At 56.7% G+C, this 25,958-nt stretch overlaps 2 protein-coding genes across 4 annotated transcripts in view; one reads left to right on the top strand and one right to left on the bottom strand.

Moving 5' to 3' along the window:
* RSPH14 (radial spoke head 14 homolog) overlaps window positions 1-25,958 on the bottom strand; it is an 82,462-nt gene that overhangs the window by 15,591 nt on the left and 40,913 nt on the right. The window lies entirely within an intron of this gene.
* The window catches only part of GNAZ (G protein subunit alpha z), a 54,129-nt gene that overhangs the window by 3,572 nt on the left and 24,599 nt on the right, over window positions 1-25,958 (top strand). For all 3 annotated transcript variants that reach the window (NM_001261596.1, XM_015149763.3, XM_028827299.2), the window contains 1 exon segment: window positions 20,621-21,792. In NM_001261596.1, coding sequence (NP_001248525.1) covers window positions 21,070-21,792 — 723 coding nt within the window. In that variant the 5' untranslated portion in view covers window positions 20,621-21,069.

The raw sequence follows: 25,958 nt of genomic DNA, 5'->3' as shown, positions 1-25,958 counted from the left end.
AGGAGTGTGGGTGGGATCTCAGGGCCAGGTCCTGCAGGACTCAGCAGGCCCCAGTGAGGCAGGAAGACCTTGGCAGGGTTGGAGCAGAGAAGAGACTGGAGCTAATCTACACTTTGAAAAGATCTCTCTGCTGAGGTGGGAAAATAGGCTAGGGTGGGGTAAGGTTGGAGGCCATGAGGGGCCGTTGCAACATTCCGGGCAGAGAGGCTGCTGACCCAGAGGTGGGAGCTCTGGAGGCCCTGAGAAATGCAGGTGGGAGATTTGTTTTTTAAAGCTGCAGCTTTTAAACGACAGCTGCAGTTTTGGTCTGAGCCAATAGAAAGATGGAGCTGGTATTGGCTGAGAAGCAAGATACAGAAAAACCCATTCCGGGGAGGTGGGGAATTGGGAGGTGGGTCTGAGACCCAGAGAGCCATTGATGAGCACATGTGGCCAGAGGGAGAGCAAGGCTGGAGGTGGCAACCTGGAGCCCTTGGCACTGAGGTGTGTGGGAGGCCGGGGACCACGTGAGGTCACTTAGGGATCAAGGGTAGGTAGGATCAGAAGAGGCTGAGCTGGGCCCCTGGCCTCCACTGTGGGAAGGATGAGTTGAGAAGCATCAAGAAAGAGAGATTGAGGATTGGCAAGCTTCACAGTGGCGCCTCGGGAGGCTGGAGAAGAGCGGGTCCCAGAGAGCAGGTCCCCTGTGTCGAGCAGGAGGACATGCCCAGGGACTGAGCATTGCAGGCACAGCTGCCCACATGATTTTGGGGGCCCACTACTTGAGAATTATTAAGGGCCTGACGGGATGGCCCACACCTGTAATCCTACACTCTGGGAGGCTGAGGTAGGAAGATCACTTGAAGTCAGGAGTTTGAGACCAGCCTGAGCAACGTATAAGACCCTATCTCTACAAAAGTAAAACTAAAATTGTACATTCTGAAACAGCAGCAGCAGAGCATTAAAACTGTATGGATGCCCAAGTAAGTGCCCGGGAACCTGGCTGGTCATGGGGACCTCGAGGATAATACTGGGGCTGTGGTGGCCCCTGTGGGGAAGGAACGCCTGGAGGGTGGACCCGCAACCTGCCAGCTGCCCACTCCCCACAGCATTTCTCCTCCCTTCCCTGAGTGGGCAGGTGGGTTGTGTTGGACTTTCAGGGCCGCTGGAGTCAGTCAGACCTAGCCTGTGAGCTTCACCTTGGCCCCATGGCCCCGGGAACCGAAAGTGAAAACTGCAGCAGGCAATTGCCTGCTGCAATTCTTCACTGAATGTGTTGCTTCTTGCCCCTTGGTCTGTGGACCCTTGGGCAAGAGGCAGCAGGAGGCACATCTCGAGGTTGAGGTCTAGATGGTTGCGTCGGCAGGCCCTGGACCTGCATGGCCACAGCTTCACACAGCAATGGCTTCTTTGCGTTCATCTCTTTTCCAAAGGAACCTGCCACATCACAGAGTTTTGAGTTATTTGCTTCTAAATTAAGGTATAACTCTCTTTTAGAGACGTCCCTGGAGAATCCATCAAAAAGTGCTAAGAAGTGAGCCTGTTAAAAGCCACAGTGAAGGGAGGGGCCTTACACATAGTGTCAAGCCCGGGGGTGTTCCTTCTAGCAGCCTCCAACCAGAAACACACCCTGTCCCCGAGGGCTCAGCCAGGCCTCTGGTGGCCATGGGGGCCATGGTCAGAGCAAACCTTTCAGGAGACGCTTGTCCCCTGGGATGGAGAGCTGCCAGGACAGGGGTCCCTGAGCCCCTTTGTGAGGTCTGCCCCTGTGAGTCATGGAGGCCAAAGTCCTCTGAGGTGTGGAGAGTGGACCTCATGTGCCCAGTGCCTTAGTAGGTCTGGGCAGCCCCGTGTCTGGGCAGCATGGCCCCTCTCACCCTGGTTGGTCATAGGAAGGGTGGCTGAGGAGGAGGCTGTGCTGGAGGCCGGCGTGGCAGTGAGGGCTGGCTCTTAGGCTATGGCCCCTGCTCCAGACAGGGCTGGTGGGGCCTCTATCTAGAACAGCACCGTGTTCCTGACCATGTTTCCTATGCCCTTTCCTGCTGCTATTTTTTTCCCCTTAGCACTCGCCACAGCATGACCTGCTCCCTATTTGATTCATTCATCATATGTGTTTGTGTAAGCTCCATGAGGGCAGGGATGTTGCAGAGTCACCATTGAGAATCGGCACCCAGGGAGTCGCTGTGGAGGGAGTGAACATTCGCAGACAGGCATGCCTCAGTGGCCCTGTCCAGCCCCTTTCGCCCTAGGGCTGGGCTGTGTGCTTTTGCACTGCAGAATCCCTGCTCCAGCTCAACCCTCTGCTCCTAAGAGGTTGTGCCTTTGGGTCCCCAGAGATGTGTCTTTGGGCCTCAGGTCTGGCCACCAAACACAAACCACCTTCAGGTAGATGCTACCAGCTGGGCCCCGTCAGGCCCAACTGTGGGTCACTGTCAAGCCAGAGGCAGGTGGACAGATGCCTCGGGCTGACGCCGGGCCACTCAGTGATGCGTTGTGACTCAGCGGGGCCTTGGTCAGACACGGGGATTCACAGAGTGATGGCCTGCAGAGGTATGTCTGTGGAAAACTGTCCTAAGGGGGTGAGCCAAGACTCTGAAGGTAGTAAAGGAGCATGGTGATGGTAGAGTGGCCTTTCCAGGTGGTCCCTGTGCCCCAAGATCAAGGAGTCGCCTCTCAGGCCAGCAGAGGGGCTCAGGGCAGGGGGAGGCACCAGGCCTGGGTAGAAGTCCAGCTCTGCCTGTGATGGTGGCCCTGTGAATGCTTTCCACTCTCTGGGCCTTGGTTTCCTTGCCTTTGAGTTAGAAGCTCTGGGCTGGGTCAAGGGTACAGACAGTTTCCTTTCTTATCTCAACTCTGGAGTGTCCGTCCAAAGCACGCTGTGCTGAAGAGGATTCTAAGGCTGTGCTGCAGCCCAGAGGGAAAGAGTCATGGTTGATTAGTGATGTCTGCAGCAGGCACAGGAGGCAGAATTTAGATGAGCTTGCTGGTGACTGGTGAACCTCACCACTGCATCCGCCTCCTACCAGCAGCTTTAACCCACCCTATCTCTCCTTACATGCCCCTTCCTTAGTGACACCGATGCTGACCCCTTATTGGGAAGGACTGGCCTCCCTCTTCCTGAGTCTCATGAGCAGCTCATGTCATTGTTTGCTGACTGCCTCTTCTCTCATTTGATGCCTCACACTCCCTGCAGTGACCTTAGGGTCCAACCCCATGCTTGGTTCATGGCAGCCTCTTTCTGTATGAGTAAGTGAATGAGTGGCAGAGACTCAGCCGCTCTGCAAGGCTGGGCGCCTCCTCTTGGATGTACACCTGGTTTGATCTCTGTTCTAGCAAGGAGCCCCTGAAAGCCTTCCTGGAATAGGGAGACTGGATGGCCATGGAAACAAGGTTCTAAACCCTGTGGTTTCGCTCCAGGTGTTGCAGGAGTGGGGTCAGCAAGGGAGGAGGGGGCAGGGTGACCAAGGAGGGCTGAGGCATGTGAGTCCCAGGCTCTTTGTTTGTGGGGCCCAGTGGTCCTATCTGACCTTGGCTGTGGAACAGCTAACCAGGCTTCCCCAGGGGCGAAGATGGGAAAACCTTCCAAGCTGCCAAGAGGGGCCTTCTGAAGACCCTTCTGACTAAGGGTGGGAGAACTTGGCACCTACAGCCTTCACCCTGGCCCCAGCAGGCCCTGACCCCCTGTGAACTGGTGGTACCCCACCCCTATTCCTCTTGCACCCCCACACTAGTGGCCCTACCCCTCACTGTGGCCAAGCCAGGGAAGGAGCAACTCCAACATAAGGGCTTGGCCCTCATGCCTCCTCCTGCCCAGCTCTGCATGGCACGTCCTCTCTGGCCTTAGCTGCCCCAGCTGCGTGTGGCCTCAGGCCAGCCCCACCCACCCCTCCTGCTTCCTGTGGCCCTGTGGAGTGGCTACCAGGACCCCTGCTGGTGAGGGTGGGTGCGGGTGGCCTGTCTCCAAGCTGGGCTTTTCTCCAGCATGGTCACCCCCTCACCCGCTCCGTTACCTCTGATATGCTGTGCAAACATATTTCTCGATAAAATGCTGGGAAGAAAAATAATTAGAGTGTTGCCTCCATTATCCAATTTCTGATTAATCAAACTGTCTTTGTCCTCGGCCAAAATCTATTCATTTCCCTTAAACACTGGGCCAGTGCCAGGCATTGATTTCCTCTATGATAACACCACGCACGCAAGCACAGACATGCCCAGCCTGGCCCCACCCCATGGCTGGGACACAGAGGCACTGGTGGGGCTGCCCTTGTCCCCCCAACACCGCCCACCTCCTCCGAAGAGTCTCCTGGCCACACTGACACCCCCGTCTCTGTCACGGCTCCTGGAGTGCTTGGCCTCAGTCTCCACTGTGTTTGTCTTGCCACGCTGGCTGTTCTGGGACTCTCCCTCCTCCCAGGATGGTGTGGAATGGATAGAGGAGGTGTGGAGGGTGTGGTCACTGCGGTCCCCAGGGACCACAGCAAATGGACTGCAGCACCAGGCTCTGGGTGGGCCAGGGTTTGGGGAATTATCCCCATCACTGGCACAGGAAGAAGGCCAAGAGTGAGGGCCAGGACTTCTAAGGGGGCTGAGGGGCCATGCAGTGTATGTGTGGGGTGGGAGCACACTTGCAGGGGTAGCAACAGAAGCCAAGCCCCAAAGGGCTTACAAGATGAGGGGGCATCCTGGCTCCTGGGCCTGAGGGCTCAGTAGTGGGGCAGCATCAGGTCCACATGGGAGGGGGCTGTGCATCTACCCATGTCCACCCAGGGAAGGTCACAGGCCTTTCCAGAAGACCTCCCAGAAGTCCCCGACTATCCCCTCCATGAGCCACGTTGACCAGTCCTCACTCAGTCACTACAGGGGACTGGGATTGATTTATTGGCACCTGCTTGGTGTTAGGTTCTTGTGGGCACATGGGATACATCAGTGAACAAACAGACCAACAGCCCCTGCCCTATGGCACAGCGGGAAAGAGGTGGGTGATAAACTAAGTAAATTATATAGTGTGCTAGAAAGGGACCATTCTTGGGGCAAGGCAGCACGTGTGGTGTGGCTGTGTGAGAATATGGGGGTCATTTTCCATTGTAAATAGGATGGGCAGGGAGGCCTCCCAAGGAAGGGACATCTGAGCTATTGGATGGGGAGGGGGCGCGGAAGCCAAGTCCACTTGGCTTTCTGGACAACAAGCTTTCCAGGACGAAGGAACAGCCAGTGCAGAGGCCCTGAGTTAAAAGTGAGGGATGGTGCTGGAAAGGCAGCTAGAGGCAGCGTGGCAGGAGTGGGGGACGGGGAGCATGGGAGTGGGAGTCAGAGAGGCCAGGCATTGCAGAGCCCTGGCACCTCGACTGGACTTTGACTTGGGGTCTGCCCATGTCAAGCAAGCATTCGGGGCAAGCAGGAGAAGGTTTCAAGCACAAGTGAGACATACTCTGCCTCGTTTTTACAAGGAACCCCCTGGCTGCTGGTGGAGCACAGGGTACAGGAGGCTGGAGACAGCAAGACCAGAGAAGTCATACTGCTGCAAAACAGATGAGAGGCTGGGGCTGGCTGGTGGGATCGAGTGGTGGAATTCTGGACAGAGTCAGGGCAATTGAGGGTTCCCCCGAGGCCGGCTGGGCCCAGCCACAACCTGCGGTGCTGGCCTCAGTTCTCAAGGAAAGGGACCCAGGGAAGGCGTGCTGCGCATGTAGTGGACACCACTGATGCCCCTAGGTCCCCAGGGTAGGGGATGGGATTGTGGGATGCCACACACGGAGGCAAAGGGCAGGAGGTTGCAGGGCCTCAAAGACCCAGAAGGTGAAATCAGATTCCCCACTCAAGTGAGGGGTCTGATGGAGTCAGCAGTTTCCTTCCCTGGGGAAACTGAGGACCCAGGAGCCTGGGGCTACGGCTCTCTCTAAGGCAGCAACCTCTTTGATTTGGCTGTTAATGAAGGCCCCACTTCTTCTCTGCTGTCATGGCCACCCTCCCTTCCATAGGCGGAACCTTTGCATATTTATTTATTTATTTACTCCTGGCCCAGAGAAATATCTGGCTTGATTTCCTCCTGAGTCAGTGTTCCTCAGGTGACACTATTACCCTTTGTCTGGTCAGCCGTGGTGGCTGTGGGCCAAAAGACAGGACAGGTGGTTGAGGGTGTCCAGAGCCAAGACAGCACAGGGTTACAGGGAAGGGCCTCCCTGGTCATCTCATCTCCCCTTCCTTTAGCAGAAGGACACTGGGAGGCCCAGCTGGGACAGAGCCTGGGGTTGTCTGCAGAGTGGGGACACTGTGTTCACTAACCCCAGTCCTTCCTCCCATCTGCTCAGACTATGGCTTCAGGATAGGCAGAGAGCTTTGAGGAGGCAAAGAAAGGAGGACCTGTTTCTAAGGTGAGACCCGTTGCGGATCTGCAGGTGCCAGGCCCATCAGGCAGGTTGTGGGGAGAGTGGGGAGAAGCCAACCCAGTGGCCTGAGCCCTGGTTACTGTGGAGTAGCTGCAAAGAGCCCACAAACACGGAGTCACATGTCCCCAAGCCATGAATCAGTGATGTCTTACATGTGCGTATGCTATCATTTTTCAAACATTGCAAAAGCTATTGTGATAAATGAAATGCAGAGTCATTTACAAGCCTTGCAGAAATTTTGGTGCACGAAAACCCTCTTTACCTCTATCATCAGCACTCACTGGATTAATGGGTGCCCTCCCTTCTCACTGTAAAGCATGCAGGCTTATGTCAGTGCAGATGGGCCCTCCAGGGCAGCAGGCACTCTCTAGAACCCCCTTGCCCTTCCACATGTATCCCTTTGAGTCCATTGTGATTGTCCCAAACCTGTTTGTGCCAGTTGTACTCATTGTAATCACAGCCTGGAATACTGTGTAAACTGATGGGCTGTAACTGTATAGAGGACTTCTGTGGAAATGAAAGTAGATGCTTTGGAAAGCCTCAATAAAAGCCGTGGGTAGGTTTGGTGTGGGCAAGCCAACTATGAGTTTGGGGACAAGGAGTATAACAGCCTAATGTTCAGATTCCAGTTCCTTTGCCACCTCGCTTGTGTTGGAAAAGGTAAACGAGATATCATGCAAGGTGTGCTGTGGTTTAAGCAAGAAGTGGCATAACCCCAAAACCGGAAACTCTGCTTTAGGAAGAGTTTGTGTCTCTAAAAATTGACAGACATATGAATGTATGTTTATCTGAGTTAAATGAAAATAAAGTACATGTATGTCATCTCTTAGGACTTCCCGCTTTAATTCACTTTTCAGTAGATCAACCAGCCAGCAGTCTCAGGTTTGATTGCAACATTTGGCCATCAACAGTTACTAGAAATATATTTGTTATAGGCCAGTCGCAGTGGTTCATGCCTATAATCCCAGCACTTTGGGAAGGGGAGGCAGGTGGATCATTTGAGGTCAGGAGTTTGAGACCAACATGGCCAATATGGCGAAACCGTGTATCTCTAAAAATACAAAAATGAGCGAGCCGTGGTGGTGGACACCTGTAATCCCAGCTACTTGGGAGGCTGAAGCAGGAGAATCACTTGAAACCAGCAGACAGAAGTTGCAGTGAGCCAAGATGGTGCCACTGTATTCCAGCCTGGGCAACAGAGAGAGACTCTATCTCAAAAAAAAAAAAAAAAAAAAAACCAGAAATATATGTGTAATAATGTTGGAATCTGCAGGCTGGTCTTTTTCGTTGTGTTTGTGTTTTTTTGTTTGTTTTTATTTGTTTGTTTGTTGGAGTCTCCCCGTCACCCAGGCTGGAGTGCAATGGTGCGATCTCGGCTCGCTGCAACCTCCACCTCCCAGGTTCAAGCTCCTGTCTCAGCCTCCCAAGTAGCTGGGATTACAGGCACACGCCACCACACCTGGCTAATTTTTTTTTTTGTTTTTTTTTTTTTGTATCTTTAGTAGAGACGGAGTTTCACCATGTTGGCCAGGCTGGTCTTGAACTCCTGACTTTGTGACCCACCTGCCTCGGCCTCCCAAAGTGCTGGGATTACAGGCGTGAGCCACCGCGCCTGGTCTTGCTGTGTTTTTTTGTTTATTTTTATTTTGCTTGGAGGGGGTCATTGCATAATACTTGGAAAGGTTGTAAACCGGGAATCTACAACAGAGCCAAGGCCACAGGGGCCAAGTGTGAGGAGGGGGCTGCTTGATGACACTGCAGAAGTCCCATGGCAGGCCAGCCTGGAAGTCCCTCTTTCCCCAGGACTAGGATTCACAAGGCCCTTGGAACCCCAGCCCACCCAAGCAGAAGAGTCCAGGGACAACCTGCAGGGAGGTGTGGGGTTTTCTAGCGCAAGAGGACATGGGGGATGGGCCTGAGGACCAGGAGATGCTGGTTTCACAGATCCGAGGCTAGCTGGGCTCTCAGCCTGGGGTGTGCAGAGTCCACACTGTCTCCCCCCGCCCCCCCCCCCGCACCTTGCCCCCAGAAACTCCCATTTTAATTCGGTAAGGTGTGAAGTGGTCAAGATCATACGAAGGTGGGACGTGAGCTGGCTGGCATGGGAGAGGGCAGGTGGGAGACTGGGAGACCAGGCAGGAGGCTCCAGGGAAGTTGAGAGAGTGAGAGAGGAGGGTGGGCAGGAGAAGTTTCAGGAAGAGGACTCTCCGCACAGCCAGAAGGAACTGGAAACCATACCAAAGGAAGGGCCCTTAGGGGCTAGCCTGCAGCTCGGAGAGGGGCAGGTGTGATGCACATTTGAGAAATATTTGTGGAAAGCAGAAGCAAGAGGTCTGTGGGAGGTCTGGGGTATTGGGGGTAGTCAGGGAGGGCAGACCCAGGCAGAGGGGTTCCAGGGGAATCTAGTAGAGCTGGCCCACAGAGTCCCAGGGATATCACGGGCTCCAGGAGCAGGCCATGGGGTCAGCAGCGACCTCAGGTCCTGAGGCCTGTGGACTGTAGGGTGACCCCTTTGCAGGCTGCTGGGAAAGGTCATTTTAGGTAATGCTCTCAAAAGGGAGTGCTGGGGAAGCTTCCGAGCTCTGTACAAATATTTTTTGGTGTTCCTCCATCTACCCATCCATCTGTTCTGCGAATTTTTCTCAGAGCACCTGCTTGGAGGGAAGCAGAGCTGGTGCCTGGGGGAGGGAGGGCAGAGCAGGAGCCCAGACCAACCTGCGGTGGGGACCCTGGGGAAACCACACACAAGCCATTGGAGACAAAGGTGGGAGGAGGGGATGTGGGTCAAATGTGGTCAGGGAAGGTGCCTGCTGGAGGAGCCAGCAGCCCTCAGGCTGAGGAAGGGCCGGTTTGTGGGGCATCCCTTCCATTTCTTCCCCCGGGGAGGTCCGGTCCCACTGCCGAACCAGCGGCACACCACACCTGTTCAAGGTCACACGGGCTGGGTGGCAGGCCCAGACTGAGTCCACTGGGGCTCCAGTGATCCTGATGCTGCAGTAGTCAGGGGTCCTCACGGGGAAGGAGGTTCTCCCTGGGCTTCACAGGGCTGTGTTTTCAGCCAGGTGAGGTGGAACAGGGCCCTGTGGGTGTGGTGGGTGGGAGATGCAGCCGGAGAGGCAGGAACCTTGCTTCTTGTGGAGTTAAAAAGGAGGGGGGGTGAGCTATGCAGGTGATTTTTTTCCCAGAGGGCAGTTCCTGGGAGGGTAGCTTGTCCCTGCCCATGTCCAGTGTCACTGTCAGTAAGGCAAGTTGAGGTTTTTATCTTCTTCGGAAGATGTGGCTTTTTAGTCCAAAAATACAAACAGTCCCCAACTTAGGATGGTTTGACTTGCAGTTTTTTAACTTATGGTGCAAAAGCAATAAACACGGAGTAGAAGCTTTGCTTCGAGTACTCATATAACCATTCATTCTGTTTTTCCCTGTCAGTACAGTATTCAGTAAATTCCACAAGATATGGGTTAGATTCTTTGTCTACCTGCAGGCTAATGTAAGTGTTCTGAGCACATTTAAGGTAGGTTAGGCTAAGCTGTAAGGTTCAGCAGGTTGGGAGAAGTCAATGCATTTTCCACTTAGGATGGGGTTATCAGGACATAACCCCATCCTAAGTCGAGGAGCATCTGTAGGTGTTGTATCAAAAGCCTGAAACCATCAGGCCTTCCTGCAGACAGCCACACTGACCAGGATGAAGCAGCATGGGGAAGCCCTGGTGCACCGGGTGTGAGCATATCCTCGCTCATTTTCGCCTTCATCCCCGCCTGGTCCTGAGCACCTGCGCTTCGTGGCCCATGACGCAATGCAGTCTTGAGAGCCACAGCCCCGCCCTTCACCATCCCAAGGCCCAGTGGAGAGCTGGACAGGGAGCCATTCAGTGGGGATGCCACAGACAGTGTCGTTCTGGGAAGGCAGGGAAGTCAGGTCCCTGCTCCTCCCAGATGAGTGTGGGCGTGGACACCAACCCTAGCTCACTTGCCACAGGACATGCTGTCCGTGGTTTTGTGGTCACCCTATCATCGCATGTCCAGGTACCGTTGCACACTGGAGGGTATGATACAGAAGTGCTGCTCCAGGAGGCCATACCAACCCCTATCCTATCCGGGGTCCCCTGGAGCCACCTGCCCCTAGGTGGGGAGCCTCATCTGGAGGCCCTGAGCTTTCTGTGGACAGCTCTCAGGCTGGAACCGCCACCTCAGATAGGTGGGTGTGATTTCCAGGCAGCTTCTCCCCAGGCTAAGCCCGTCTGCTGCATCTGCGGGGTCACTTCTGAGAATCACCCTGCCCCTTGGCATCCTCAGCAATTCCTCACTGCTGCCATACTGCATTTTTCTCTGTGTCCTCTTCTCTATGGTGCTGAGCTTTATCTGAAATGGCCTGGCTGCCTTATGTGCTCACCATCTCCCCAGGGAGAATACAAGCTCCTTGACACACAGACTCAGCTTGTTCCCCACCATATCCCCTGTCCCCAAGCAGGGGACACACAATGGGGCTCGATTCTGGGAGAGCAAAGTATTGATCAGAGCAGGTCGATGACTGATCGGTTGCCCATACAGATCTGAGGATGGAAGGCCTCAGGCCTGGGCGCACGTGCTGGGTGATTTACGAGCAACGGGAGAAGCAGTGGAGGACACTCTGCTGAGCAAACAGATGGAACTGAACCAGGGAGAGGGTGACCCACTTTGCTGAGATGAGAGATGGGCTCTGGCCTGAGGAGGAGGGGTGCAGTGATTGCACCACAGCCCAATAGCCCCCATCCCTTCACCACCAGTACCAGTGCCTCCACCCTGGTTGTCCCAGCAGAGAGGGCGTCTGGCCCCAGTTCCCCATGTACCTCACTTGTGTCCCCAGGAGGCAGAGGCAGTGGGGACAGAGCAGGAGGCTGCAACACCACCAAACCCTGGGAGGTGGCCTAAGGCCACAGCTGTGAGTGGCACTAACCCTTCCCCGGAGGAAGGTAATGCTTTTTTGTTTCTCTCTCAATCCTTCTCCTTCAAGGAGAAAAATCCCAGTTTGGTGCCAGCGTGGCTCTCGGCTCTCGCACCCTCCAGCAGGCGCTAATCCCCGCTGTTTAAGCAACAGCCAGTGGCCTTGCCTGGCCCCTCGGCAGGGTCACGCCCCTGGCTAGCAGCAGAAGCGGGTTCCTCTACACTGTTTTGTATTTAGATTACTTCAGTCTACGGCGGGTGACTCTGGCTTTCCACTGAAAGTAGGACTATGAAGTCGTTATGAAGTACATTTTTTTGAAGTAAAAAACGCAGTCAATTTAAAGAAAAATGTTGAGTAAAAACAGCCAGTGATACTCAAGTGTGGCCAGGTTAGGCAGGCTGCAGTCCTGTGGGGCCCGGTTGGAGGGCTTGATGGGAGCTGAGGCCTGCAGACTCCCAGCCAGGCCACCCCGGGAAATCACCTCTATCTTTGCGCTTTGGTTTCTACAGCCGTAAAGCTGAGGCCACCTCCCAGGCCTGCTTTTAACATGAGATGACATGTGTGTGAGCAAAGCACTCAGCCCAGCAGTGGCAGCAGACAGGTGGCATGGAGGTGCAGCTGTCCCCTGTGCGTCTCCAGACATGGGCCTCTGGACCTAGGTTCCCTGGGCACCTTCCTCTCCTCCCAGTGGCCTTAGCTGCCCAAGGAGGCACACTATAGATGAGGAAAGTGCAGCAGAGCCACGCCTGGGACCCAGAGTCCCCTCCCCGGCCCCACCACACCCAGCTTCCCTGAGACAGACCCTCCCCGGGGCCCAGCCCGCAGTTGCCCCTGACCTCCCATGAAGATGTGTGGAAATGGCTCCATGAAGAGCCTGTGGGGACACTGGACCATGACCAAACCACTGGAGAGAGGGGAAGCGCACAGTCATGGGGCTGCAGCGATCTGTGGAGCCCACTTCCCACTGGGTGGGGCCAGCGTGACAGGACGGAAGGCAGTGGGACAGAAGAACTGGGCAACACAAAGGACACCTGGCTCCTCAGCGACCACAGAGAGCTGCCACCGAGGAGGCCCCCATAGGTCCAGGCCAGGCCCTGGAAAACTCATGAGGGGATGCACGGCTGGGGCAGGACGGGGATGTGTGCAGCTTGTCAGCTGGAAGCAAACACAGCTCCGATAAGTCAGGCGTAAAAGGGCAGTGGAAAGTGCTTCCTCATTCAGCGAGGAGGAAACCTGGTAATCTGCAGTGGCCACAGGCACAGGCTTTTCCAGACCTTCTTCTAAAATAGTATCATGGTGGGAGCTGATGTGGGGACAGCGGCTCCAGAGTTGGGGGCAGCACCCACTCTTTAAGAGGTGATGGAATGAGCATGGTGGCTCACACCTATAACCCCAGCACTTTGGGAGTCTGAGGCAGGAGGATTGCTTGAGCCCAGGAGTTCAAGATCAGCCTGAGCTAGTGAGACCCCCATTTCTACAAAAAATAAAAAGATTAGCTGGTCATGGTGGTGTGTACCTGTAGTACCGGCTACTCAAGAGGCTGAGGTGGGGGGATTGCTTGAGCCCGGGGGGTTGAGGCTGCAGTGAACTGTGATGGTGCACTGCAGCTGGGTGACGAGTGAGACTGTGAATATAAAAATGCCTCAATTGAGCTTGTAACCACCCAAGGGGTTCACCTTGCCCGCTGCCTAGACAGAGCTGATTCTTCAAGATGGGAATTGCAATAGAGAAAGAGTAATTCATGAAGAGCCGGCTGTGCAGGAGACCGGAGTTTTATTATTACTCAAATCAGTCTCCCAGAGCATTCAGGGAGCAAAGTTTTTAAGGATAACTTGGTGGATGGGGGGAAGCCAGTGGGCCAGGAGTGCTGATTGGTTAGGGATGAAATCAAAGGGAGTTGAAACTGTCGTCTTGTGCTCAGTCAGTTCCTGGGTGGGGGCCACAAGATCAGATGAGCCAGTTAATCCATCTGGATGGTGCCAGCTGATCCATCAAGTGCAGGGTCTGCAAAATTTCTCCAGCACTGATCTTAGGAGCAGTTTAGGGAGGGTCAGAATCTTTAGACTTCAGCTGCATGACTCTTAAACCATAATTTCTAATCTTGTGGCTAATGTGAGTCCTACAAAGGCAGTCTAGTCCTCAGGCAAGAAGGAGGTCTGCTTTGGGAAAGGGCTATTACCATCTTTGTTTAAACTATAAACTAAGTTTCTCCCAAAGTTAGTTCAGCTTACACCCAGGAATGAACAAGGACAACTTGGAGGTTAGATGCAAGATGGAGTCAGTTAAATCTCTTTCACTGTCTCAGTCATAATTTTGCAAAGGCGGTTTCAAGCTCGGCCTGCAGGTTCCCATATTCACGCAGCAAGTCGAGTGATCTGAGTTACATGAACCATCTACACGCCCAAAATGTGGGTTCAAGGTACCCCAATGCATTTCCTCCTGCTGGTCCCTGCATGCTCTGAGCTGTGGGCTGGCTTGGGGTTGGATCCTTACCCGCTCTACCCCACATCCTTGTCTGAGGAAGGCCCTATGGTCACAGGCATAAGTGAGCCTGGAGATCTGTCCCTGCATGGGCCTCCTCCCTCCCTCCCCCATGTCACCACAGACCAGCTGCTGGGTGCCAAGGTGGTGCTGGCAGGTACAGGGGCTGCGGCTGCCAGGATAGAAGGCGTCTCAGCACACTGGGGTGGGGGTGGGGGTGGGGCAGTGCTGAGTCATAGCCCCGCTTGGGGCATGCTGGGCAGCTCAGCCTCCACAGGGGACTCCAGGACAGGGTGAGTGGCAGGTAGGTGCAGGCAGCCCTGGGGTCAGCTCTAGTGGGGTGGAAAGGAATTGTTGGTCTGAAGTGGGTTCCATGACTCCTGCTGCCGCCCCATGCCTGGGATAGTGGACACCACTGGTTCCTACACTGAGGCTAGAGAGTCCTGAAGGTTCAGGGTGTATGGTATCTATGGTATCTGGGGAGGGCTGGGAGCCCATCAGGCATTAGGGGTGTGTCTTTGCTCTGCCTTGCTGGCCCTGTGACCTGGGCTGCCTGCTACCTCTTGGGGTCCTAGCTCCTGTTACCAGCAGAGGTGGCCATCTGAGTGGTCTCTATTGGTCCTCAGGCATGACTGTCTCTGCGTCTCCTCCAGTCACAGTCTGGGTACAGTTCCATCTCCTCAACAAGCCTAAACTAACTCCCTGGGGACAGGGTCTGTGTGTTGAACCATCACTTCATCTTGGCTCACCCTTTCCATGGCCCAGGCTCTGCATGGGGCAGGCTTTCCTGGGAGGTGAGGAGGGAGGGAGGCAGGTAGCTAGGGACCTGGAGAGTGAGGGGCTGGGCTGCTGTCTCTGAGGAAGTGGGGCACAGTGATGAGGGAGCCAGTCTGTAAGCTGATAAGTCTTCCCACCCCGGCTTAGCCGGCTTGGGCAGTGACACCTTCGGTGACCTTGGCTGTGGGCTGTCCTCTTCTGCCTCGGCGGGGAGGGGCACTGACTATGTGCTGTGCTGGCTGCTGTGGCGGAGGCCTTGTACAAGGCTATGGGGAGAGCCTAGAGGTTACGGCAGGGCGGGCTGGCTCCTGTGGCCTGGTTCGGCCCTGGCGAGCTCAGGCTGTGGTAGGTGTGGGCATGGGTATTGTGTTGCCCAAGCTCTATGCCCAGCAGCAGGCGGGGCCTCCAGGGATTGCGCCTGGGGAGGGAAGTGGTTCCTAGAGTGGAGGGCATCCAGGATGCAAAGGTCCCAAGAGAGGTGGCAGCACTTTACCTCCATGACCATGTCCCCATCCTGGCTCAGGGCTGTCACTCAACATCTGTTACAGGAACAGACTTGAGAGGGCCACATCTGGAAGGAGGGTCATGAGGGCAGGCTGGGTCTGCTGGGTGGTGGGCGAGAAGGGAGGGTCTTGAGGGGGAAGTCCATGTGTGGGCTGAAGGGTCTGTCCTGAAACCACAGGAAGCAAGCGGCTCTCAGCAGAGGGTTCCTGAGTGGGCTCAGGGTTTGGGGATCATGCCTTAGGAACCTTTGGGTAGGTGAGTCAGGGACCAGGATGGCGCTCCTTAAGAGCCTACGGCCAAGAGAAGCTGGTTTCCTGAGGCTGCTGGGGAGGAGGCAGGCTGAGCGCAGCCTACCAGGGCTTCCTGGCGTCTGGCTGCCTGCATGTCGGACCTGATGCCTGGCCCTGTGTCACACTAAGTCCTAAGCGACCTCCTGGTGAATTTGCCATACTCTTCATGCTGCAAACACTACGCATCTGCTGGGGACCGGGGGCTGGATACTAGCTGGTGTTCACTGATACAGTCCACTCATCTGTACTGAGCCCTGGCCATAAGCACAGCAGGGTCCTGTACCACAGGGACAGCTGACAGTCCCCCTTTCCCAGTACCTGCCGCTTTCACCTGATATGTCCCCTCTCCAAGAGCAGCCCCTGCTTCAGCCTACTGGCTGGACCCTGGAATTCCCTGATCATCTCCCTGCTCCCACCCAGCTACCACTCCATCACCAGGCACTGTGCACCGTACAGCTCACACATCTTGCAGAGTTCCTCACTGCATCCACTTCCCACAGCCCTCACCCATGTTGCTCCCCTTTTATCGCCTGGATGTTTGCATCCAGGAGCCTCCTCTGGTCTGGTTTCAGCGCAGCAGCCAAGGGATGCTGGTCACACAGGGCAGGTCATGGCACTTCTCACCCAAACCCTGGCTGGCTCCCGACTCACCCTTACAGTGACCTCCTACCCTCTTGGCACCAGCCACATGGCCTCCTTCCTGCCCCTCAGACTGGTCAGGCATGCTCCCACTTCACGGCCTTTGCACCGGTGGTTCCCTCATCCCTGATGCCTGCTTGCCTCCCTCCTTCATCACCTGTTCATACTTATCTCTCACCTATCAGGAGGCCAGCCCCACCCACCTTTGCAGACTTGCAGCCTGCACGTGCCACCCCCAACCCTGCCCACCGGGAGCTCCATTTCCACTGTAGCACTGGGCACCTTCTTCACTTGCTGTTTATTTACTGTCTGTAGTCTGACTCCTGCCCTCCCACCTGAGCAAAAATAGGGAATGGATCTTCATCTGCCTCATTCAGCAGCCTCAGCCCAAGTGCCAGAATCAAAGCCATGGTTTAGCAAGTAAGTGTGGGATGCTGGAGAGCCCCTGACCCATCTTGCCTCTGCCCCAGTCGCCTCAGCCTAGCTGCACACCTCAGCTGGTTCCTCCTCTCCAGGGCATCTCTGCTCCCAGGATGCCACATGCAACCCCATGCAGATGCCCACATGCACCAGTACACATGCAGCTGCACACACACACGCACAACCACATGCAGACAGGGGCATGGACCTGTGCATGCACACCCAAAGATGTGTACATGGACCTGCTCACAGACATGTACATAGAGCTGTGTGTGCATGTGAATAGACACATGCACACACTGGCATACAAGCAACCAGACACAGACACATCCATGCACCTGCGCACTCACAGACACACACAGGGACCTACGCATACACGCACACACACAATGGATTTGCACACACACAGGGACCTATGCATACACGCGCACACACAATGGATTTGCACACACACAGGGACCTACGCATACACGCACACACACAATGGATTTGCACACACACAGGGACCTATGCATACACATACACAGACCACAATGGATTTGCACACACACAGGGACCTATGCATACACGTACACAGACCACAGTGGATTTGCACACACACACAAGGACCTGTGCATACACGTACACACACCACAGTGGACCTGCACACACACAGGGACCTATGCATACACATACATGCACCACAATGGATTTGCACACACACAGGGACCTATGCATGCACACACACACACACACTGCAATGGACCTGCACACACACAGGGACCTATGCATACACATACACACACCGCAGTGTACCTGCACACAGGCACCACATAATGCCACAAATATGCAGGTACACACATGGCTTAAAACCTTTCAGTGGTGTCCTGTTTCTCTTCAGTGAAGACCAAGGGCTCAGTTGAACTTCTGGTGAGCCCTGTACCCCTTCTTCTTGCCTGGCACCGCTCTCCTCCTCTCCCTTGGTCCAGCCACTCTGTCCTTCCTTCAGTTCCCCTGTGTGTTAGGGATGGTTTGTCCCTTTCATCCCTAACACACATCCCCACACACTGCAGGGCCTTAGAGCATGTTCCTCCTCTGCCTGGCACGCTCTTTCCCTGGCCCATTGCTCTGGTATTTCTAGCCACGCCCAGAGGTACTGTGGTGGGGGGTCCTGGTTGTTGGGCTCTAGTGACCCATCAGTGGTTTCTGGGCCAGGGAACAATGTGGTCATCCAGCTCTTGGCCTTTGTCTCTCGGCCAACCATCATCAGGTTCCATCCTGGGACTTGGGAAGTCCTAGAATGTCCAGTAAAGCCCGGGTTTAAAGATTCAGAGAGAGGGCCGGCCAGAGCCTTGTGTAAGAGCCAAGAAGTCAAGCCTCAGAATAGGTGGGACTGTCATACCTATTCTGTCATACCTATTATGTCATACTGTCATGTGGTATGGACCACATCCAGGCTCCCAACGCAAGGCCTCCTTATATCCGTGCACAGCCCTGTCCCATGCGTGGCACTCCTGCAGAGAGCACTCATACCCCCAAACACAACAGAGCCTGGCAGAGCTGCAGGGAGAGTTCTGGGTGGGGCCTTCTGCTTGTTTGGTTCAGGTGATCTGAAAGACAAGGGTCCTCAAGCAGGGGACCTCCCCTTGGTTGTGACTGTTCGTCACTGCCCCATGCAGATGACAGACGTGGCCCTGACGCCCTGATTGCTCCCTGGCCTCAGTTTCCCCTTTCCCCCCACATTGCCCTGCCATTGCTGGTGCACACTGATCAAAGACTGCTTGGGCAGCCCTTAGCTCCAAGGCTTCCAGACGACAGCATTTCAGGGCCCAGGCTGCCAGCCCAGTGTCCCCGGCCTGCTCGCTGATTCCCCAGCCTTGGAGCCTTGGAGCCATGGAGCACATACATTCCAAAGCACAAATCACACATCCTCGGACAGAGCAGCTTCTCTGCCCACCACTGGGGACGGAGGGGGCACCTGGCTGTACCTCACATTTTCAAACGCTGAATTGAGAAGAACAGTCATGACGACAGAGGACACCTCCCACTGGGCTGGACACTGCCTTCTGAAAGGAGCATGTTGGCTTCCTGCTGGAATGATGGTGCTGACAGGGAGGACCCTGGGTCCCCAGGCAGTGGGCTGAGGGCTTTGGACACCTTTCCACACCTAAGGGGCTACATGTCATCTTTAAGCGGATGTTCTGCCCACTGTGTGCTAGAGCGGGAGGGTCATCTCGGGGCTTCCATTCTCAGATGTAATTTTCAGCGTCATTGGGATTGGGCTGAGTGACTGTTTAATCACTGCTCTCTTGGCAAAGATGTTTCTAGGGCGTTCCCTGGTGCACCTCTCATCGATGGCTGCCCGGTGAAGCGGGAAAGTTCCTCCGCCTCTCCAGTGATTCCTTCCCTCCTTCCACCAACCAGTGCTTACTGAACACCCACTATGCACCGGGCACTGCCCTGTTCCCAGTGGGGAATGAGGCCAGGACGGGCCCTCCTCACCCTCACTCTGGCTGGGGGTAGGGGCGACGGCAGCACATGAGGTCACGTAGGTCACACATTAGCTGAGGGCTGCTATGGAGGAGGATGACGGGGGCAAGGTGATGCTCACAGCAACAAGCACAGCAGGGCAGTGACTGCTACTGGCTGTCACTTTCTGAGGACCAGGCTTGTGCTGGACGCTTTACTCTTCACAGATACCTGTGGCCAGTGAGGGACAGGCTCTGAGATGGGAGTAAGTCGCCAGAGGCCACACAACCTGGGAGAGGCAATCGAGGCATGAAGGATGAGACCACCCTGAGACTGATGGGGGTAACATCAGGGTTTGATCAAGGGAAAGAGGTGGCATTAGAGCCTCTGGCTGTCAGAGGCTGGCAGGGCTAGGGAGCAGGTGTGAGAGGCCACCGCCACTGTCAGGAGAGATCAGAACCTCTGCCCAGGGAGAGGATAGCCCACCAGGGGCCTGCTTCAGAGCAGGATCGCCAGAACTAGTGGTCAAGGTCTGTGAGGGGCAAGGTACAGTGAGGGGCACAGATGGCTGCTGGGAGGATGAAGTGCCATTTGCTAAGGTTTTAGCAGGTTGAGTTTCAGATGCTGGTCACACGCAGGAGTTGGGGGTGGGGCCTTGGCTGTTGGGGTCTGTCTGCCTTGGGCCTTCCCACCCCAGGGCCAGTCACAGAGTTGATGGGTGGTATTAGAGGGGCTAATGCTACCTGTGGCAGGATGGGGAGGCTACGTGGGTCTCCGGAAAGGGACAGAGGTCAGGGAAGGAGCAAGAGGGGTGCGTGCAAGCTGGGTGGGGCCTGGTGCCACCCTGGGCTCACAGCCAGGGGCAGAAGCCCGAACTTTGAGCTGCCCTTCATGTGGGGAGGCCTGGTCCAAACACCCAACAAAGTCACAGGGGCATCCTAGGGTGTGCCCCTCCCTGCTGGCAGGAAAGGTGGATGGGGAGGCCCTGACTCGCGGGGTTGGTGAAAGATTCTTCCCTTGGGAGCTACTGTGACAGCTCCTGCTCTCCCAGGTGGATTTCACCACAGCACCACGTGCAGTCCCCAACTCCCTGGTCTCAGCCCAAGCACCCCTCTACCTCCTTCTGCGGGAGTGAGGCCGCCCCTGCCCACTGTGCTTAGGCACCTCACGGTGCTCCCGCAGCCTGAAGCCTCCACCTTGCTCTGGTCCCTGCCTATCTGCTGGCTCCTGGGCTGGCCCAGCAGAGTGTCCTCAAGGGAAGGCAGGGGCCAGGCCTCCCTCCTGGTGCTTTTCCTCCCTGTGATTAGCAGTGACCCAGCTCCTGCGGGGGTAGTGAGAGTCAGAGAGGTGTTCAATTATCCCAGGGCTGGGCCGAGGCCTGGCCACCCGTGTAAAACAGGGCAAAGCTGATATCAATGCTCTCTGGGAGAAGGGCGCCAGGGGGCATCACAGCAGGGTGACCTTATTGAATCCTAACTGGATGCGGTAGAAGGGAGTCCAGCATGGGGGCTGGGTGGGCAGAGGCCTCGCACACACCCCCCTCTCCCTCATGCACCTGGCTTCAGGCAGACTGTCCAGGCAGCAGCAGACACACGTGTTACACCGTGGTGTGGACCCTGCAGTGCCCCATGGAGGAGAGGGGGTCGGATGGATTGTTGCCGGCTCATTTTCCGAGGCCAGTCTCTGCTGCTCGGCTTTCAGAAGAGCTCCCTTTCACTGTCCAGCCTGAGGTGGGGCCACAGGGAGGAGGCTCACACTCTTCTCTGTGTTTGGCAGGTGAAGGGCTGGATGCACAGTGGGAGCCGGAGGCGGGGGGCTGCAGGGAGCACAGCAGTGACCAGCCCTCCAACCCTCCAACCACTCAGCAACATCGCCACAGCAACCAGCAACCAGACGGCAGCAGCCGAGGCAGACACAAGCGGACGGCTTCCCACCGTCGCTGAGGACAGGGAATGACTACGGCAAATCAGGCCACTTTGCTGACTAGGGAGGTGGAGTGTCACTAGTGGGGAGGGGCGGCCGCCGCCCGCTGCACAGAGCGCCATGCCGGCTGGAGAAGAGGCACTGGGGCAGGGGCTGCAGTGTGGCTCGGCCTCACCCCCCTGCTGGCACTGAGTGCCTCCAGGGCAGCTGGGCTCTCGTCTGCCTGGTCTCAGCGTCCCCTGTGGTAAGAGGGAGAGGCGCCCCGTCCCGTGCTCCTTGTCTGGGCCCGCTGCTGCCAGACCATGGGATGTCGGCAAAGCTCAGAGGAAAAAGAAGCAGCCCGGCGGTCCCGGAGAATTGACCGCCACCTGCGCTCAGAGAGCCAACGGCAGCGCCGCGAGATCAAGCTGCTCCTGCTGGGCACCAGCAACTCAGGCAAGAGCACCATCGTCAAACAGATGAAGATCATCCACAGCGGCGGCTTCAACCTGGAGGCCTGCAAGGAGTACAAGCCCCTCATCATCTACAACGCCATCGACTCGCTGACCCGCATCATCCGGGCCCTGGCCGCCCTCAGGATCGATTTCCACAACCCCGACCGCGCCTACGACGCTGTGCAGCTCTTCGCGCTGACAGGCCCCGCTGAGAGCAAGGGCGAGATCACACCCGAGCTGCTGGGCGTCATGCGGCGGCTCTGGGCCGACCCAGGGGCACAGGCCTGCTTCAGCCGCTCCAGCGAGTATCACCTGGAGGACAACGCGGCCTACTACCTGAACGACCTGGAGCGCATTGCCGCAGCTGACTACATCCCTACTGTCGAGGACATCCTGCGCTCCCGGGACATGACCACGGGCATCGTGGAGAACAAGTTCACCTTCAAGGAGCTCACCTTCAAGATGGTGGACGTGGGGGGGCAGAGGTCAGAGCGCAAAAAGTGGATCCACTGCTTCGAGGGCGTCACAGCCATCATCTTCTGTGTGGAGCTCAGCGGCTACGACCTGAAACTCTACGAGGATAACCAGACAGTAAGTGGGGCCGGGGGTTTTCCTCTGCTTGTTCCTGCTGTCACGGGTTCTTGGAAGCAAGAGGACTCGCGAGGTCCAGGACAGTCCGCAGCCAGAAAGGGAACCAGGCGCAGGCCTGGCCCTGCTGCACGATAAATGAGGCGGCTCCAGCAAGGTGGGGGCAGAGGGAGCAGGGTGTGGAGTGCAGGTGTCATGTCCCATGCCTGAAGTACTCAGGGTGTGGAGGCCACAGGGCAAGAGAGTGTGAGGCTCCGCCGGGCATCCGTGGTCAGTCCGTGTGATAGTTTGGCAAATCCATGAAGCTCCTGCCAGCACCAGTCTCCTACCAGCATGTAGGTCCAGGAACAGCAGCCAGCCCTGCAACCCCATCTTGAGCCTGAGAGTCTGGCAGAGATGGGGTTAAGAGCTCTTTAGAAGGGATAAGCCAGGTCCTGGTGGAAAGGGGACGACGTGAAAGCAGGTGTTGGGATTCTTTCACAGTGGCATGGGCACAGCCCGAGGGAGACCTGGGCCCAGTGCCAAGCACTGGGGGCTTGAGAGTGGAGTTGCTGGAGAGAGTGGGGAGCCAGGTGAAGCAGTGGAGCAGTGTGCTCAGGCCCAGCCAATACAGAAGGTCTAGCACACGAAGGGGGCCACAGCCAGGAGTGGCAGTGGTAGAGGCTGTGGCAGACAAGGGAGGGGCTGTCTTGCCCAGCAGGACGCCCTGAGCACAGATTTCAAGTCTCTCCTTAAGAGAGAGGCCTTTGACCCTGGGGATGGGATAGTGGGGGCAAACAAGGAGTCATGAAGTTGTGGGTGCCCTGGGGCTAGCGGAGGGTGATACTGGGAGACAAGGGCCCAGCCTCCCACTTGGGAGCACTGGCCTCTGAGGTCACTCCTTGCTTCACCCAGTCCTAAGGCAAGCTTTATTCTTTGGGTTCAGCCGAGAGCAACAATGGTTCTAGCTTTGGCCCTGTGCCCCAGCCAGGGAAACTGGACAGCTCCAGGCTGTAGCCATGGTGCTAGGAGCCTGAGTGTTCTGAGAGAGGATCTTCGGCTTTCATCAGGCAGCTGGGGAGGCAGGCTTGCCTCCCTCCACTCCTCGCTTCAGGGCTCTCCCTGGAACTGTGCCTACGTGTTGATGGCATGCCTGGGGGAAACGAATGATGGATGGGCAGGCAGGTGTGTACACAGGCGGCTGCATCCACCCTGCTCCCAGTGTGTATCTGTGTGCTCTCCAGGGTTCTGCCCCTTACCCTATGGTTGCCCCCAGTTCAGCCCCATGTGTGGTTCTGGGCAGAGGGGACATCCCAGCAGATGAGTGAGGTCAGGCTCCCTTGATGAGGCATGGCCATGGGCAGAGGCCTTGGGGCTGAGAAGCTGCAAGGCAAAATGAGGTGCTCAGGCTGGACCCCTGGGACAGTGCCATGGTGGGTCTGCCAGCCACCCTGCAGCTGCCAGTCACACGGGCTTGCACCACTGGCCTCATCCATCAACTCAGTGGCAGGCATGGCAAATTCCCCAGACACCAGGCCTGGCTCCCAGTTGCATCCTTTGACCGGCTGTGCCCGCAGGTGTGCTGGACCCAGGAGGCAGGATACCTGGGCCTTGAGTTGGTCCAGTGTTTCATGGAGGGCTTCGGCTGTTACCTTTGCTTTCTGAACTTGTCAGTGAGGAGATGACCCAGGTGTCTTCACAGATGGGCCCAAGGCTAGGCCTTTGCCTGCCCACAGCCCTCTCAGCTCTGCCTGGCCTGTGCCTCCCACCTTGCTGCCTCTCTCTTCTCTCCTTCTGCTCCAGCCGTGGTCAACATGTTTTGCTCCAGCAATATTGCTCTGTCCAGCCTTAAGCTTGTAACGATCCTGATACCTGCCTCTCACCCCCCTGCCCTTATCCTTCAGGTCTCATCCCAAGTGGCGCCTCCTGGGAGGCCTTTTCTAACCTAGCCTGGCACCTGTACACCCCTCTATCTAGTAATGTGTGAGTGAGCTCCTCAGGGCAGGCCCTGGATGGGCTGGGGGCCGCTGTGGGCCCTCGCATCTCTAGTCTTCCCTCTCCCAGGGCTGTCCCTGGGGAGAGCCACGGTGGGCAGCCATGAGCAGGGACAGCAGCCACTGGCCTGGCCTCAGGGATCCCTGTGAGGTTCCAGGCATTCAGGGCATTTTCTAAAGGGAGGGGCTGGCAGCCAGGCTGGCACACCCACCATCATCAGCCTGGTTTCTGCAGGCCTGGGGAAGTGGTTGTTCACCAGAAAAGGAAATTCTTGATGAGAAACCCAAGCAAGGCTGGAAATTCACTGGATTCCAAATGATTCTGACCTTTCATGCTCTACCAGTAATATGTGGAGATGGAAAACAAACAGGCTGCCGAGGAAAGACAATCCCCTCCCGCGATTCCTCCCACTGGCTGGGCTGGCCCTGGAAGTGGACTGGCCCCCAGAATGGTGCCGGCAGTGAGGACAGCCCGCCTCCAGCCGCACCAGGGCCAGGGCCAGTGCTGGCATAGGGGCTGGCACAGGGCTGCCACTCTCTGCCGTCTCCTTTTGGAATGTGCTGAACTGTCCTCCCTGGGCCCTGTCAAAGGCAAGGCAGCCAAGAACAGGCCATGCTCGTTTTCACAAAAGCCGAATGAACCTTGGGGCCCAGTGCCAGGGCTCTGGACATGGCTTCTCCATGGCTCTGCTTCTCCATGTGCTCAGCTCCCAAGGCCTCATCTTCCCTGATGCTGGCAGTGCCTCCCCACCCCCACGCCTGGCGAAGGAGCCACAGCCCCCCAGCCCACCCGCTGGCTTCTGCGTCAGCACGTTGCCAAGGAGAACATCAGTGTCTCTGGGCTCCCAGGTGTGAGGGCTGCAGTGAGTGCAGGGCAGCACCTCAGAGCGGGGAAGGCAGATTTCAGGGTGTCTGTGGAGTATGGCAGCAAGCCATACAGGGAGCCGCGCCCCTCCATGGCCACAGTTCCCACCCTCATCCGAAGGAGTTGGTGGACCGTTGTCCTGACCAGGGCCGAGCCCTGCAGGTGTGGCAGGCACCCCCCGGTGCCCCCAAGCCCAACGCTCAGCTGGGGCTTCCTCAGGCAGCAGGGGAGGCCTGAACACAGCGCAGCAATGCAAGAGGGTTTTTCTGGCGCACCTGTCCCCTGAACGATCCCATGGGGCAGCAGTGCCTGTTAGTTTTGTCACAGATCGAGGCACCAAGGCTCAGGCACACGGCCGGCGCTGTGGGCCCCCAGCCCTCAAGTCCACGAGGACAGTTCCTGAGAGGCCATGTGTCACACACAGGACCCACCATGGGCCTCCCACTTAGCCAGAGCCACGGCAGAGGCTCTGCCCCTCCTCTTTAGTACATTCACACAAGGGTCAGTCAGCAAAGACAGTCACTCTGCCCTAGGAGGGAAAGGCAAAGAGGAGAAGCTGGCACCTACCAGCCCACGCTGAGGGGCAGACCCAGGTGGCTGTGGCCAGCAGAGCCTGAGTCTTCACTCAGCCCCACTGGAGGCACCTGAGGGGGTAGGTGGGCACTTGCTGCCCAACCTCTGCCCTTGCGGATCAGCTGATGGGCTTTGCCGGCCGCCTAATGCTGTGGGATCCTTCAGAAGGCGAGATTAAAAGGTCTGGTTGTAAAGTGTCAAATGTTCTCATGTGGAAACCCACAGGGAGCTCACTGCCCATTTCCTGACGGAGCTGTCAGCACTCCCAGCCCTGCGGCGGGTCTGTTGTGCACCTGTGATGGACCTGCTGTGCGGGCGCAAGGCTCAGGCGGGGGCTGGGCATGAGGGTTAGCGCAACTCTCCCAGCAGCACAGGGAACTGGGGGACAAGCAGGAGGCAGCCACACCAGCCCAGCCATAGCTTCATTTCCACAAAGCCTCGTGCTGCCAGGGACACCTGCCCTGTCTTTCTAGAGCTGGCAGGCAGCAGTTCCCAGCAGTGTCCCCATTGTGCTTTCATCCGGGACCCACGGTAGTCACTTGAGCCCCATAGGCAGGCTGGGTCACAGCAAGGTGCACCGTGGGAGGCCTGGTGTCTCTGCCACTTATCTGAGAGACAGCTGGTCAACATGTTATCAGTGAGCGTACCCAGGGAACGGGGGACCTAAGAACATGCCTTTTGTGGGGCAAGTTCTGCAGGTGGCAAGTGCTTGAGCAGCCAGCCTCCAGGCAGGTGGCCTCTGCCCAGCCCTGATAGTG

Source organism: Macaca mulatta, chromosome 10 (genome assembly GCF_049350105.2).
Source record: "Macaca mulatta isolate MMU2019108-1 chromosome 10, T2T-MMU8v2.0, whole genome shotgun sequence".
NCBI lineage: Eukaryota > Metazoa > Chordata > Mammalia > Primates > Cercopithecidae > Macaca > Macaca mulatta.
The sequence above is the reverse complement of the archived record's forward strand: the minus strand, read 5'-3'. Positions and strand labels throughout refer to the sequence as shown.